At 40.4% G+C, this 15,619-nt stretch overlaps 1 protein-coding gene across 1 annotated transcript; it reads right to left on the reverse strand.

Moving 5' to 3' along the window:
* Positions 1-2,138: 2,138 nt before the first annotated feature.
* On the reverse strand, positions 2,139-13,311 carry LOC309698546 (transcriptional repressor scratch 1-like). The gene is made up of 2 exons (XM_082521069.1): positions 12,112-13,311; positions 2,139-6,009 (listed from the first exon to the last, which is right to left on the reverse strand). Exons 1-2 carry the CDS (start codon positions 12,233-12,235, stop codon positions 5,234-5,236), a joined length of 900 nt encoding a protein of 299 aa, XP_082377195.1. The 5' UTR covers positions 12,236-13,311; the 3' UTR covers positions 2,139-5,233.
* Between the last annotated feature and the right edge of the window lie 2,308 nt (positions 13,312-15,619).

Below are 15,619 nucleotides of genomic sequence, written 5' to 3' on the forward strand. Positions count from 1 at the left end.
ATAGGTTTTTTTTTATAGTGTGCTCTTTAAAGGGTCATTGCAACTCATTTATAGATAAAGCTCAGTGTGGACATTGTGAGACACAGTATTCAGCCCTCTTAAGGATACATAAGCTTTGCTAAAATCCTTCCATCTTATCACTGGCTCAGAGACTACTGAAATCAGTGTTACAAACTTAGGTCATAGTCTTTGAAGGGCATGGGGACTTACCTATAAGGAGTGTATAAAAAGAAACTATGAGCAAGTTACAGCTTGCTAAGTTGGACCACTTTTGCCTTCTGAAATGCTTTAATTCTTCATGACACAGATTCAACAGGTGGCTGGAAAGAACATGATAGCATCACAGAGTTGCTGCAGGTTTGATGAAAATCAACAATGTAAATTTGCTGTTCCCAAAGGTGCTCTTCTGGATTGAGATCTGGTGACTGTGCTGGCCATTTGAGCACAGTGAACTCATCGTTACCTTCAAGAAGCCAGTTTGAGATCATTTGAGCTATGTGGCGTGAGGCACTGTCCTATCCATCAGAAGATGGGTACACTGTAGTCATAAAGGGATCGACATGTTCTGTAATAATAGTCAGGGAGGCTGCGGTGTTTAAACAATTCTCAGTTGGTCCTACGACAGACTATTCTTCGCACCATTACACCACCACCATATTGAACTAACTATACTAAGCAGGATGGATCTATGCTCTCATGTCTTCACCAAATTCTGACCCTGCCATGTGACTCTCACAGAGGAATCAAGACTCATTACAAAAGGCAACGTTTTTCTAATCTTCTAGTTTTGGTGAGCCTGTGTGAACTGTAGCCTTAGTTTGCTGTTCTTAGTTGACAGAAGGGGAATCTGCTGCTGTAGTCGGAAATACTGTAGTGCCAGACAAAATAGATTATTTATGGAAAAATTCTATATGGGAATAGAAATTCTTTATGATTAAAAACAGAAAATTTCTGTAAAATAAACACCAAAATCCAAAGTCCATTTGTCATGCTTTACCTGGTTCTTTGAACTTGCTGCTGGCTATGTTTCCTTGCTGTGTCTTTATTGATTTAAAAGTTAACTGCTGTTGATATTGTAAAATGAGGTGACTCTGCTATATGAATAAAACTGAATTAAATAGAACTAAAAAAAAGATTCAAAAATTATAGAAATTCTATTGATCGTATTTTTAATGACTCTGGACTGTAAAGGTATTTAATAAATATTGTTTAAACTAAGATATCTGAAGACTAAAATAAAATAAAATTTCTATCTTCTATTATTCTTTTCTGTAATTTTACCAATTTGATCAGTAATATTAAGGAATATACAACTAATAAAAAATCTTCCATTGGTGAAATTAATTATAATTACTTCAGTTTACTAATACTTCAACATGACATATACTCATTAAAAAAATATATAAAATCTTTAAAACTTTGTGGGGAGTAAAAACTTCTATAATTACATAACAATGGACAATCAAATCTATATAAATTACTGAAACTTCTCTGCTCTATTTAAAATGTTTAAATATTTGTATGTACAGCATAAAAAAGTGGATATTTGTGAAATTTGATTCAATTTTATTCTTTTTATAAGGAAAAATACAATTTATGAATCAAAAAAGTAAGTAAATTAAAATAAATTTCATGTTTATTTACAGTTATGGGCATTTTACACTAGACATGTTGATTAAGAACCAATTTTTGGGAATTTTTTATGATCTGTATCAAAACTTTTTTTTTAACAGTAAACAGAACTGTTGCTCATTGGATGTTTTTTCTTTTTCTCTTATTCTGTGTAAACTGATGTGTGGGAAAGTCCCAGTACATCAGAAGTTTACGAAATAGTCATCTGATACCAAAACAAAGTCACTTAAATTACATTTATTCCCCATTAGGATCCCAGTTTGAACTTCAATTCGTTGTCTTGAGATGCCTAAATGCACTGAGTTGTTGTCATGTGATCGGCTGATTAGATATTTGTGTTACCGTAAATAGTTCAGCAGGTGTACCTAATGAAGTTCCAGTGTTTTTATGTCTGATTCAGCCTAATGGCATGATGACTAAAGGCTATCATAATGATCGGGGGGGGGGGGGGGGGGGAGGAGAAAACAAACAGAATTGTTTTTAAAGTATTTTTTTATTTAGGAAGTGAAACAAAATGCCCAGTGTTGTCTTTGTGCTTTACATGGTTTCAAACCGGCCATTTGAGGTCTCTAAAAAAAAAACCTCAGAGGAAGAATTCAAAACAAAGCAGGAAGCTCCAAACGAATTCATCATTCTCCCCTTCATCATTATCATCATCACTGCCAACATCATCATCATCATCATCATCATCATCATCACTCGTTACAGTTCTGTAGAAATAATCAGACTCCAAAGTCACATCAGTGCTTATTTACAAGGCCTCTTGCTGCAAAATAGTTAGGTTTTTATTTACTCTAAAAAAGGTGTGGTGTAGATGCGTTCACAAATATATTAAGAAAAATGACACAGCACATACTGAAAGTGTCATTTTTAACAGTATTTTGTGGTGTAGGACAACAGCCTGTGTTACATCGGCATATTTGTTGCCGTTTCTATCTTTGAATCATTGTAGTAGAAAAATGAGAAAGAGGTTATTTCTACATACAAGGCATCGTCTACCTGAATCTAAACTCTTTCATTGTGCTACTATCTTTGAAAGAAAAGGTTTTAGGTTATAATTCATAAGAGGAAGTGCTTTTATATAAGAATAGGTAAACTAGCTTGTGGCTATAGTAGGCTACAGTAGTTCATAGTAGAATCTAAGTGTTCGGCGATGCACTCTGGTGCTGAAATATTGACCAAATGTCTCCTCTTCGTTCTCAACAAAAGTCTGAATCACATCGAGAACTGCCACATTAAATTCACAACAGCCAGAGATGATGAAAAGAAAAACAACCTGAAATCAGGAAGAGCCTTTGAGTCTTCAAATGGAGTTTGGTGTTTTCATGTAAAGCCCTCGAGCAAAACTGATCTTCTGATTGGATTTAAAAAAAAATACTGAGAAGAGAGCACAATAATTGTGACCAACTTATAGGAAGAAACTCTGGCTGTGTTCAAGGACTAGTGAGGATCAAAGAGAAGCCGGTTCAGCAGCACAGCTGTTGTTTCACATCTTAAACAATTCCAATATGCTACCAAGGCAGAAGAGTGGCCACAGTTTTAACTGTTCAGGGTTTGCGTTTCGTCCATGTTTCAGCACCAGAGGTCTACAGCAGTACCTTCTACTCTCTACGATATTTTAGAATAATAATACGAGGCAGGCAGTGCATAAACCATGTACAAAAAGACCCATCCCGACCCAACCCAGAGCCCTCTGTCTAAAGGAGTAGAACCACCTGTGTGAACCCCTGGAAGCCCCAGCAGCTGCTAATACTCATACAGACACAACTGTCTATAAGATTATAATGATACCAATATAAAATTGTAACTAGGAGGCAACGTTTTCCACACTGTGTACCAAAGCAGCTGAGTTTGAAAAACAGACTCCCTGCTCACTCCAATTTGGTCTTTCTGACCGGCTGTCACAGCGGCGTCACAGTCCCTGTAAATTTAGAGCTCCAAACCCAACCCGCCATTATTTAACACTAACTTGGTTCGCTAACTCCCTGAAATGTCATTTCTCGTAACTACATAGAATAGTGGCATTTGAAGAAAAAAAAAAATCAAGATGTTACAAGCAGTTATGACTCACGTGTCTTCAAAAATATCATGCATTATTGCTCTATCGGATATCAACGAAATATTGTCCAAGACAGAAATTTGTTCGGTTTTGCCTGTTATCTAAGAGGTTTGGAAAAATATCCAAAAAAGATTCATAAAATTGGCATAGATTCCATTATTAGGCTATTATTTTTTTCCTCTCTTTTTTTTTTGCATGCATTAGTTTAAATAATTAAAGTGGCTGACAAAAGTAAAAAGATATTCATTAATTAGAAAGTGTCAAATGCTTTGGCATATTTGTAACAAAAAAAAAAAACAAAGTAAAGTGCAAATCCATACAAATGTAAATGCATATGTAAATAAATGCATAAATACATAAATCATAAATAGACACATCTTTTTAAAAAAAAGATAAAAACCTCAAAGATGAATGCTGTGCTTCTTGATGCAACTAAACTATTATACAACACTGGAAAAAGGTTTGACCTTTTTGAGGAAATCCAGGACATTTTTAATGTCTCCATCCCCATCCAACACTGACAAATTAAAAAATAATAATAATAATAATAATAACATCAGATTTAGGTTATAGCAAAACTGTTAAGGAATACCCTGGTGGCTCAGTGGGAGTTTTTAGCCATCTGATCCTGAACTGGAACTCATAACGGTCCACTGTTTGCGGTTAAGTAAGCGCATATCCCAACATTACTTAGAAGTAAAGAAAAGAGCTCTTTTGTCCACGGTTTTAAAAATACGTCATTTCTCACCACACAGGTGTACTGCCTGTACTACCACATTGTGACAGGTGTGTCTTTTCTTCACAGTTCATTGTGGTAATGTCAGAAGCCACGTATACAGACACTGTATACTGCGGGTGTCCGGTTGTATAAATAAATATCATTACAAGTATCTTGTTTACTTGCACAGGAGAAACGCTGTGTGCTTTCCTTGTTTTGATGCTTTATCTTTGTAAGCTCAGTCCAAGGTCGGTCTCAGTAAAAGCAGGACACCACATGTATCCTTAGATTATGAAGGTCTGTTTTTAGAAACGCATAAAACTTGAAAGCTCATTGAATCTCACTGGAAGAAAACCGATGATGTGATTCATGCTTGGAGATTGGAGATGAGTTGTGCTTTAGTGTCATTTCCTGGTGGATTGGGAAAACAAAAAAAATAACACAATGCTGAGGGTAGATATGGACATAAATAGATCTAGGTATCTTCAAAAATGATGAGCTAGATGTGCTGTGCTTTATTTATCTTCACAGATATTTCAAAAAGCCTCAACGGGAAGTAACTTATCGACGCAGGTGACAGTCTAAATTAGGCATTGAAAACTTTTCACTCCACTCTCAGATGAGGGAAGATAAAACAAAGGAGAGATTGGAGGGTTCTTGATAGGAACGGATGCCTTCAATCTATTTTTGTCATATACCTCGTGATTCTTGCAGAGAAAACACTCCTACCTTGTTACACTCAGATTCTGCTTTTTGGGGGAAAGAAATAAAAGTAGGGAATGAGGCCAGGAAAATTGCATGTAAACAAATTAAAACCACCCCAGTCATTCTCCCAGGGAGCTCAGAGGGGAGAACGCCCCCTTGAAACACGCCGACTCATAGTGCTTGTTCAGGTAACTCTTGAGTGCAAACGTCTTGTTGCATCGTTTGCACTTATAGTGCTTGAAGGCTGAGTGTGTCTGCATGTGAGCACGCAGGTTAGACCGGTCAGCAAACGCTTTGCCACAGTGCGCACACCCAAACGGCTTCTCCCCCGTGTGCGAGCGCATGTGGCCCTGCAGCAGCCACGGCCGGCTGAACGCTTTGCCGCACACGTCGCACTTGTGCTTGAGGTCGTGGGTCAGGAGGTGCATGGCCATCGCTGGCATGGAGACGTACACTTTCCCACATGTGGGGCACTTCTTAGCCATCTTGCTGTCTATGCTCCTGTGCGTCTGCTTGTGCCGGCTCAGGTTGGAGGATGTGGCGTAGGTTTTACCACACTCACTGCAGGTGTGCCTCTGGGCAGTTCCCCTCAGGGTTCCCGTGGTTTTCCTTCGTGATCGTCCGTCCATGATGAAAAACGCATCCACGCTGTATCCTTCACTCACAGCTGTGTCGCCGTTGATGTATCCCCCGGCTGATGACGAAACTTCGGACCGGGGACTGTCTGGCTGGTCCGAATCGCCATGGATATCACCATGGATGCCAGAATATGTGTTGTTGATGCGGCCATAGATGACCGATGAGTGGCTCGGGGAGGGTACTTTAGAGATGACTGATGAATCGCTTCCAACCACATCGTCGTAAGGATTAGGACTCAGATAATCACTGACGTAGCCTGAAGAGACAAAGAAAGAGGTAAGTCATCGTGGCAGGAGGATTGATTGGCTTGGAAATCTACACGAGTGACTGCTACAAAGCTTAAACAGAGTCAAAAGGGATATTTGAGTGCTGGCAAACCTGTCTCTAACAAAAACCTAAAGGGGCAGTTCACCACAAAATTTAAATTAAGCTTTTTCTACACTTTAGTGTTGCTTATCCACACAAATGGCTTGAGTGTGAGTTTTCCAGTTTGAGACACTGACTGTAAAACCGTCTGCTTCCTCTTGGACAACATCATACTGTTCTCGTTGTCTTGGAGCAACTTTGACCACATAATTTCCTTTGGGATTAATAAAGTATTCTGATTCTGATGATGATTAATGATTCTTTCCAGAACCTGACTCGTCAAAACACTAACAAACATTGCATTACATAGGAACTGTTTTTCTCCTTCTACTGTTTTAATCCATGAACCAAAAGAGGCAGCCAGCTAACATTTCTTCTTTTATTCTAGAATGACACATCTGAGATTGGTAAAAGGAAAATAGTTCTCTTTTTTGAGTTACTAGAAAATATTTTCTCATACAAAACTTTTTCCCAAATGTATGACTGCGTATTATGTTGCTTCAAATGTTAATCATTTTGCACCTTTTAGGTCAAAAGTGCAGAGCACAAAAATGGAAGAGATTAATATTAAGTGCCAAGTTCGTCCAACTATCCACCATGTTGTTGCAATTAGTTATAAAAAGAAAGCACCTGAGTGGTAGAAATACAAGATATGGTTCGAGTATCTATTATAGCACTCGTTACGATACTACTCAAGACCCTGAGGGCTCTGTAGAACCTATCACTACTAAGAAAATTGTTTGTTTTTTTAACTTGTATTGTATAACAGCAGGCCTCAATCACACTCGTTCATCAAAGTTCATTCATTATTAACATTTTGTCTCCAGACTACATTACATTACTGATCACACCCTGGCATCTCTAGTTTCTAAATATCAATCATACCACAATAAGGATCACATGAACCACATTCACCATGTGTTCTGCACTCCCATTATGCCCAGTATCCATAAAAGACCAAAAGGTTTCCGAGTCGATTCGAAAGAAATACCTTCACATTGGTTTTTGGAGGTGATGCAAAGCAAATGAAGGAAAAGAGAAGGAGACAGTTGTGGTATTCATAGTGGCAGTAAAATGCTTCTCAGTCCTTACAAGCAAGGAGGAGACACTTTCCCCTCAGTGGGAAATCTTTATTTTTCATTGGAGGGCTCAGTGAGCACACTTGCTCCTCATCAGCTGCACCTTTTCTGACAGGTCTGAAGCTGCACACAGTCACACCTCAGGGCTGTCAAAACCTCAACTGCTGTACAAAGAGCATCTCTATTACAGCAGCTGGGTGTGTGTGTGTGTGGGGGGGGGGGGCGTCCAGTGCATTACTCAGTGGGCGCAGTGACACTGACAGTCTCCGTCTTGAGGGAAATCGGGAAGTACACTTCACCGAGACTCACAAATTCCAAAGCAACCTGCATATTTGTGCACAACCCCTGACAAATCTGGTGAATTATTTGATGCCGCGTTATGATGCCAGCTGCTTCATTATTTCTATTATTGGCACTCAACAGGCTAAACTGTAACAGACACAAGGAGAGACTGGTAGCTAATAACCCATGGCCGCAACTCCTGTGGATTTATGCCGATCAATAGCTCTCCATTTCAATTAGCACTCTGTGAGCATTAAGACACAGACAGCAGAGGAGATACTATTGCTGGTAATATAATTTCATGATGCAGTTCTGAGAAAGGCTCAGATGTTGGTCGATAATGTGATGAGAACAACAGACAGAGGGTAGAAGGGTAGAGAAAGGGGAGTCATATTAAGGTGAGGAAGAGAGGGAGGGAGGAAGAAAGAAAAACCTAGCGGGGAGAAAGTAATGCTACGTTAAATGTGGTGATGGTGGTTGGGTGGTTTGGCAGTCCTGTACACAGCGCTCATGCTAATTTAACATTTTCGAATTTAATTAAGACCAAGTAATAGAGAGAGAAAATAGAGGGAAAGCGAGAGGGGGGGAGAAGAGGTGTGGAGTGGAGAGAGAAAATCATGAATCATAAATATTCAATCATTGCACTCTGGAAGGAAGTACTGTGTTTGTGTGTGTGCCCGTGTGTGTGTGTGTGTGTGTCTTGTTTTATAGAGCATGAGTAAAGTTTTGAAACATGACCAAGTGCTCAGTTTGGACCCTTATAACCAGGTATGTTGACTAAGAGCAGCTGGAGTCTTGGAGATGTTGTAGAGAGTCGTAATCACTCAAACTGACAGTTTCCAGTCCTGCTACAGTCCTGGACCATAGTGGATACTCAGCAGCTGCACTGGAGGTGGTATAGCCTTGCAAGCTGCTGCAGATAAACCACCTACATCTGCTTCCCTCCCTTCTCTAACCTTGCCCTGACTCACCAGTGGCACATGCCACACCGGTGGGCATGGAGCCACTGCAGGTGGGGAAAAGTGCAATATGTGAAACTAAAGTAAATAAAGGTCCACTATAGTCAAAAGAAGATTGATTTCTCCATCTGTAGTAATTTATATTTGGCAGCACAGCTCTGTTCTGGGACCTCACCGCACTTCCATGTGCAAATATGGAAAGATGGAGGTGGGGAGAGCAGCAGCAAGACAGCAGCATACAGAACAGAGCAAGTGTCAGTGACAACAGATGTGATAAGAATTAAATTAGACGGTGGGTTTCAAAGTGGCTTGCAGATGTGCCACAACTGAGGTCTAAAGTATCATCGGCAAAGGGCCTTGAAGAAGACGTTCTCCCAAGTGTTGGCAATCAGGGAACAAAGTAAATAATCTGATGCGCATCAGAAACACTTTAGATATTTTTCCAGAAGGTCAGTTTTGCCTTAGACCTCAGAGGGTTAAATAACAACCTATGTGGGATAACCAGCTGGATGTGTAGTAGAGCAGAGTTTCGTCATCAGTTAATGTGTGCTGGCACTGAGATCACCTGATCTGCCGGGACTGCCTGCTAAGTTTTGTTGATGCTATCCTGCTGACCTTTATTCCACTAAAATTTACACTTTCAGTGGTTAATGATTGCTTTGAGAACGGTTTGTGGGGTTTATACACAGACGTCTTCTTCTGATAGGGGCAGTGGCAGAAGAAGTTTGAGAACCGCTGCTCTGATCAACATTGCGTTAGCAAAGATGGCACCAAATTCCAAACTCTTACTGCACAAAATGCTGTCTAGGATTTAGCGAAAAATGATGATACCGTCAGATTTTCTGAAACAGCATACTAATCCATGGTCGTGACCTGCTGGATAAGCAAGACATGGAAAGCCAATTTAGAGTCTATGATGAAAAGGGTTCATCTTTCTGGGGACAAAAAGATGGTGTTCAGTGACTGTTATCTCAATGCATCGTATAACTAATTATTTCTTGGCCACCACAGAGGGTAAATTGTCCTGCTGGTGATGTAGGGAACTATATGATCTATGACTAATTAGCAGAAATCTTTGGTCCTGCGTCCAAGGAAAGAAAGTTTGGGAGGGAGACAGACTGAAAAAGAAGTCTTTTCAAGTGAGCAAAATAACCCTATCCATTATCTACATTATCTTTGACTATTCTGTGAGTACCATATCACCTCTCCTTCACCTGTACTAACAGCCAGACTGAGCCATGCATATGTGACTGACAGGCAGAAACAAAAACAAAGCTCGCTGTCTGGTTCTAGGATACTTTTTTCTCACACAGAACCTTTTTGCACGATCCCTGCCAATTAAACATGACCATTCCCTTTCATCCCTTTTCATTTAAAGCGCTCTGACTGTGACTGTTGCTGTTGCTGCGCATCTCGGCATCAGTGTACTGTCTCTATTTGTTTTTTTGTCTCTCTCTGTCTGAGTATCTGTCTCGCTGTGTCAACTCCGTATTCATTTCAAAGTACTTTAGCAGCATTAGAGCTGATAGCTGTTCTAAATGCTTATTAAAGATTAAATACTCTGCCAAACTAGAGCCATCCCACTTTCATGTGTCTTTGAAATACCGAGAATTAGGAATGGAAAGAAAAAGAAATGGAGAGGGAGAAAGGCTGCAAGCTACAATTTAATTTTTGATCCAAACCAGCAGTAACTGACGCACACTTGTGTGCTTTGGACACTTGTAGGTCACTGACTGCTTCCTGTCTGTGTGTGTGTGTGTATGTGTGTGGGTAATGCTGTGCACTCAGCTGTGCAAGCTGCCTGGGAAATGTGCCGAGTTGACAGAAACAGTAGAGTGCATGCGTGTGTGTGTGTGTGTGTGTGTGTGTGTGTGTGTGTGTGTGTGTGTGTGTGTGTGTGTGTGCAACAAGCTGTATTTGCTTCAGTCAAACTGTTGTTATATTTATAACAAGGGATAGCTTCCCTAGTCTGTACATGCTTGCCACAATGCTACTGCTGCTGCCTCTGCTGCATGTTTCTGGTTTCAGATCATCAGAACGCTTGGGATCTCTTCATCTTACATTTGACCTTGGCACAATGCGAAAACCAGCAGGCTGCACTAACTCCATTACACGCTTGTCCCCGTGCAGTGACGGTGATTTATTTATTTTTTTAGCTCTTTAAAGCTGCAGTCATTCTTTTTTGGCCACTAGAGGGCAGAATAAAGCAGACACACAACCCAGGCAAATTATTGACCTATAAGGGTGTTATGTGTTTTTCTAGCAAAATCTGCCACTTTATTTGCTTTACATTACTGGATGCTGAACAATGACTCTCAAAACATAAATCAAAACAATAAGCTAAAGGGGGCCAAAGGGGGATAAATGAAGCAAAAAAACACATAGCAATTTTACTCTGGGGATTTGTGACCCATTTACATAGCATATAGTAATTTTATCCAGTATCGTATCTTTAATGTCAAGGGCATATTGACATAGATAAAAGCTCCCATCTCTGTTAAAGTGCATATGGCATGTTTTCTGTGGTTTTGCTTCCGAGATTATCAGACCAAAGCAAATGCATGACTTCTGAGTAGAAATGCTAGGTAAGTATTCCTTTTGTAAAAGATTTCCACACTTTTCCACTGAATATTTGACCCAAATACTGCCCTTTTCATTGACTTTGTATCGTATTTTCCCCGTGTACCCCAGATTATACAGTGCGTGGGAACCATTGGCAGCCAGTGTAGCTGGGCATGATTGCAGAAATCTTTGAAGGTGACTCACAGGTGCTGGAGAGAAGGCTGATTTGAATAATATAATTGGCAACAGAACAACGGTGTATCCCAATGTATGTGTGCTGCTGACATAATGCATTAACATAATCATTTAGCATGGTTTTCTGCAATGATCCTGCGCTCACTGGCTCCCTGTTGCTTCCGCCACAGTCTTTGTATGCTCCTTCGGGAAAAATGTATTTTTCTGCACTAACATGTTAATGTCAGCAACTGTTCAGAGCTGGATGTGTGTGTTTTAATGCTTTGTGTAAGAGTAAAGGCAGGGGGAGATGCGAAATCCTACAGGTACATTTAAAAACTATAACAGGTTGTAGAGGGAGTGCAAAGCAAACCTGAAATTCCATTAAGCATTCTCTCCTGTTTTCTTTAAATTATCTTTTATTCCAGATGTGACTTCCTTTCCTTGAGCATTAAAAACCATAAATAATACAGAGCAATTCAGCCTCATGAAGTGCCTATATAGAAAGCTCTTAACCTCCGACCTGACTGCAGTCAGATCCAATGTGCATCGCACATATATTACCTTATATGACCTATTTTGTATTATTATTAAACCGTCTCTTTTATTGCCCCAAGTCTCAAGAGGTTCTTATCAGACTGAGAGTGTAGGTTTCCTCTCATTTGTTTCTCTACATAAGACTATTTCATGGAACCAGAGCATTTCACCGAGTATAATTACAGTGTTGGAAATGGTATATTTTTGGGGGGGCTATGACCGAAGTTTGACCCTGTAATTCCCTTCTCCAATTCCTTCTGAAACAGTCATGACTAATGCTTTAAATCTGAGGGTGAAAACATTCTCAGAGGGATGCATGGCAGGCTTTAAATGGGCGCCTGTCTCCGCGCGCGTGTGTGTGTGCTCGGGTGTGTTTGTGTGTGTAGGTGTGTGACTAACCTTTGTCATGATGATGGAATCGCAGACTGAGCTCTTCTCTTCGGCTGTGACCATACGAGCTCTCCAGATCGGCAGCCGAATAGTCGTCCAGCTTGACTTTCTTCACTAAGAAAGACCGAGGCATGATGGCTCCTACACTTGCACGACAAACACACGCTTTTCTATCCAACTTCAGTCTAAACTCACAACCTATCAGCTGATTTTTATTTTAACCGTTTATTTACTTTAATTCAGCCACTAAAGCTACGCTTGCTCCCTTCCGTCAAACACCTTGGAAAAGTGGAGACATGCTTTTAAAGATCAAAGAAACCGAGCTCTCCTCGTGTGCTTCTGCATGTTTACCACACATAATATTAATGTTTTTTTTTTTTTTTTTGCGGTGGTTTGTCAAATATAGGCTATGTCTGCAAGTAATAGCCGGATCTCGTGGAGAAAGCGATCTGTTTTCATCCCATTAACTTGCCACTGGAAGACCTGTGGAGTCCTAAAGGCTGGAAAATAAAAGAATATAAGTCAGTTTCTGTATGGCTGCTCCGTTAAAAACGTCCCTCGTGCCGTGCTTAAATCCGTTGCTTCTAAAAGAAAGATTATGGTCTCGTTCTAACAAACCGCTGGTCTTCAGCACGCGGACAGCTCCCAACAAACACTTCCTAACGTCCAGGCTCGTGCTTTCAGCACCGGACAGCTCCTCCCGTCGCGAGACTCTTCCCCCCCCTCTTTTTTTTGTTTTACACCGCGTGCCACAGCCAAACCGCTGTTGCCCCTTCAGCTCCAGAGGGAAAGGAGAGGAACAGAAAGGCGAAACGAGCAGTTTTAAGGGGTCTTTCTGCTCAAAAGTAGCAATCCAAACACAGGTGAGTCAACGACTTGACGATTTTTGACCAAAAAACCACCCCAAACAAATAAACAAACATTTGGGTGCCGCTCAAAGAAGCGGGAAGGAGTATGGCAGCAGAGTTGCAGCGCTTGGTTAAAGGTCGGGACAGTTTAGTCCAAGAAACCTCTCGAGACCTTCGCAGGACTTCAAACCCCAGCTCGAATATCACAAACTCAGCCAAAACGTCATCACAGTTCATTTAAAATAAATAAAATATTGCTCAGATTTGTTTTTAAAAACTGCGGCTGGAAGACCAGAACAGCTCTTCTCCGGTCGCTAACTCTTCGTTTCACTCTCTCCCCTCTCTCTTTCCTCCTCTCTCTCTCTCTTCTCCCCACTCCTCGCGCGTGCGGAGCTGCGGCTCTCTGTAGTGCACGGGATCAGCTGTTGCGGCTTTATAGGGCGCGAGAAGGAGGGGCCAGGGGCGGTTGGGGGGGGGCGGTTGGGGGGTGTGCTGGAGCTAAATTTTATTCATCAGGAGAAGAAAAAGAAAAAAGAAAAAAAAAAGAGCATCTTGTCTTGTTGGACCAACAGCAGCGGTGCTCTGTGATAGCCGGGGAGGGTTTTATTTCGATAGTTTCTTGTGCTTGCCCGCTCTCACACTCTGATTATGACAGTGAAAGATGTTTGGATGGATGCAAGGATGGGTGGATTAGTCCATAAACTGGAAAGCAAAGATTGCGTCTATGTAGACAGGAAAGTTTTCTTTTTAATCTGTTACACTGTGTTGTTTCTATAGATAATCTTTTGCTTTTGCATGTTAAGCTCATGACGTATAAAAATGTTATGTTATAAAAAGTTCAGTAACTGTTGCTTTAAGGGGAAACGTTTGTGTGCCCGCCTGATTTGTAGTCCTTCCTAGGGACCGAAAACCATCAAACCAACCGCTCAACGCCAACTTCTAATGTAGCCCCGCACACAGGTCAAAGCTTTTACGCTGCGATCAACCAATCAAGCTCCTCTTATGCAAATCAGCGCTTCTCTTGACCAATCAGATCCTAGGCGCATAAATCCATAGTCAGCATCAGCCAATGAATTTGTTTAATGCAGCTGAGGTGAAGGTGTTTTTACTGAATGGTCTTTCAGAGAGACAGAGAAATAGACGGAGACCACCTTTTTTTAAATATCATGTAAACAGACTTTTCCCTCCAGCTACCAGGCAGCAACAGACTTGCATATATACACATTGTCATGCAAAGCCCTTCCCCATTCATACACACGCAGGCAGCCTGGCAGGAGAGATGATGGTGTATGATGTAATTCAGTGACGTGTGCATTTATGTAAGTTCTCTTTGGTGAGGTCCTTGGAGTTAACCTATTTTTAAAGTTCATTGATAAATGTTTAAAGGAGACAGAGAGGGAATGTCCTGTGGGTGTGAAAGAGCGTGTCTATTTTAAAACACAGTACAGTATGTGTAAATATGTGTGGATCAAAGTGCAGCAGCATATTCATCAGTGGCCTCAGGATCTATGCGTTGCATAAAAGAGGTTTCTTGTTCATATGTAAGCTTTTACAACATTAAATACAAAGAGTAATAGCATGTGTCTGACTATGTAATCTGAGGCTCTGAAAGTATGAAGAATTTCTTAAATAAATCACATTTTTAGTAAAAAACTAACCTATGGATGTTGCACTGAATCAAATGAGACTCATCACCCATCTTCTTGTGCAGCCCTCAGCCTCTTTTAGTTTCCATCTCATTGTTTTATTGTATTCTGCCCCCCCACACACACACACACTGTATGTACAAACTGTCTTACATGAAGCATTTCCAGCAGTCACTCTGTGACAAGCCCTTTGTTTGTTTCAGCAAATGCTCCTAAAATGATGCATATTTATCCTCAAGTGACAAAGCCCTCTAGCAGCCATAGAAATGATGACCTGTCATTTGTGCGAAAATGTGTAAATCAGCTAACAATATAATACAGCAGTATAGAGCCTGCACAGAGAGGAGGTTGGGTGGATGGATGGGTTAATAAAACACGAGAGACTGCTGCTGCTCACTTTCAGTTTAAGCAAACAACTTCTCAGACCTCAAAACTGAAGATTGAGAAAACATTTTATAATATGACATTTTCTCATCAATCTCTTCTCAGTACATTGATGAGAAAACCTCAGAACTTGCCAGAGCACTTTCTCATGACTCCAACGATACGCCTGGCAAGTCTGAAGTATAGCAGTAGCTTCCTTAATTTATCAGCAGGAGCAAGTGAGTAAAGTTATATTCTTCAGAATCCGTTTAAACAAATTGGGTGGGCTGTACTACTCACCAGTATAATTTTAAACTTCTTCAATATTATATTTGTTTTGGAATACTGGGTAAAATATAAGGGCAAAATGCAAACATTTGCAATTATAATAAATTCATATTTTGTTCATAATCAAACATAGAAAACATAGTAAATGTTTAAACTGAGAACATATAACATTTAATTTTAAGTTTTAGTTTTAATTTTTGGGGACAGGGACAAGAAAATGCTAGAAAAATAAGTGGTGCTAAAAATAAACAAATGGGTGAACATTTGGTGCATTAGGTTAACTGGCAGCAGGTGAATAACATGACTGGGTATTAAAGATGACTGGGAGTTTCTCAGAAGTAAAGATGGAGAGGGGTTAAACAACTGGAAAAT

This window comes from Aulonocara stuartgranti, assembly GCF_965226115.1.
Source record: "Aulonocara stuartgranti genome assembly, chromosome: 22".
In the NCBI taxonomy this organism is placed as follows: Eukaryota; Metazoa; Chordata; class Actinopteri; order Cichliformes; family Cichlidae; genus Aulonocara; species Aulonocara stuartgranti.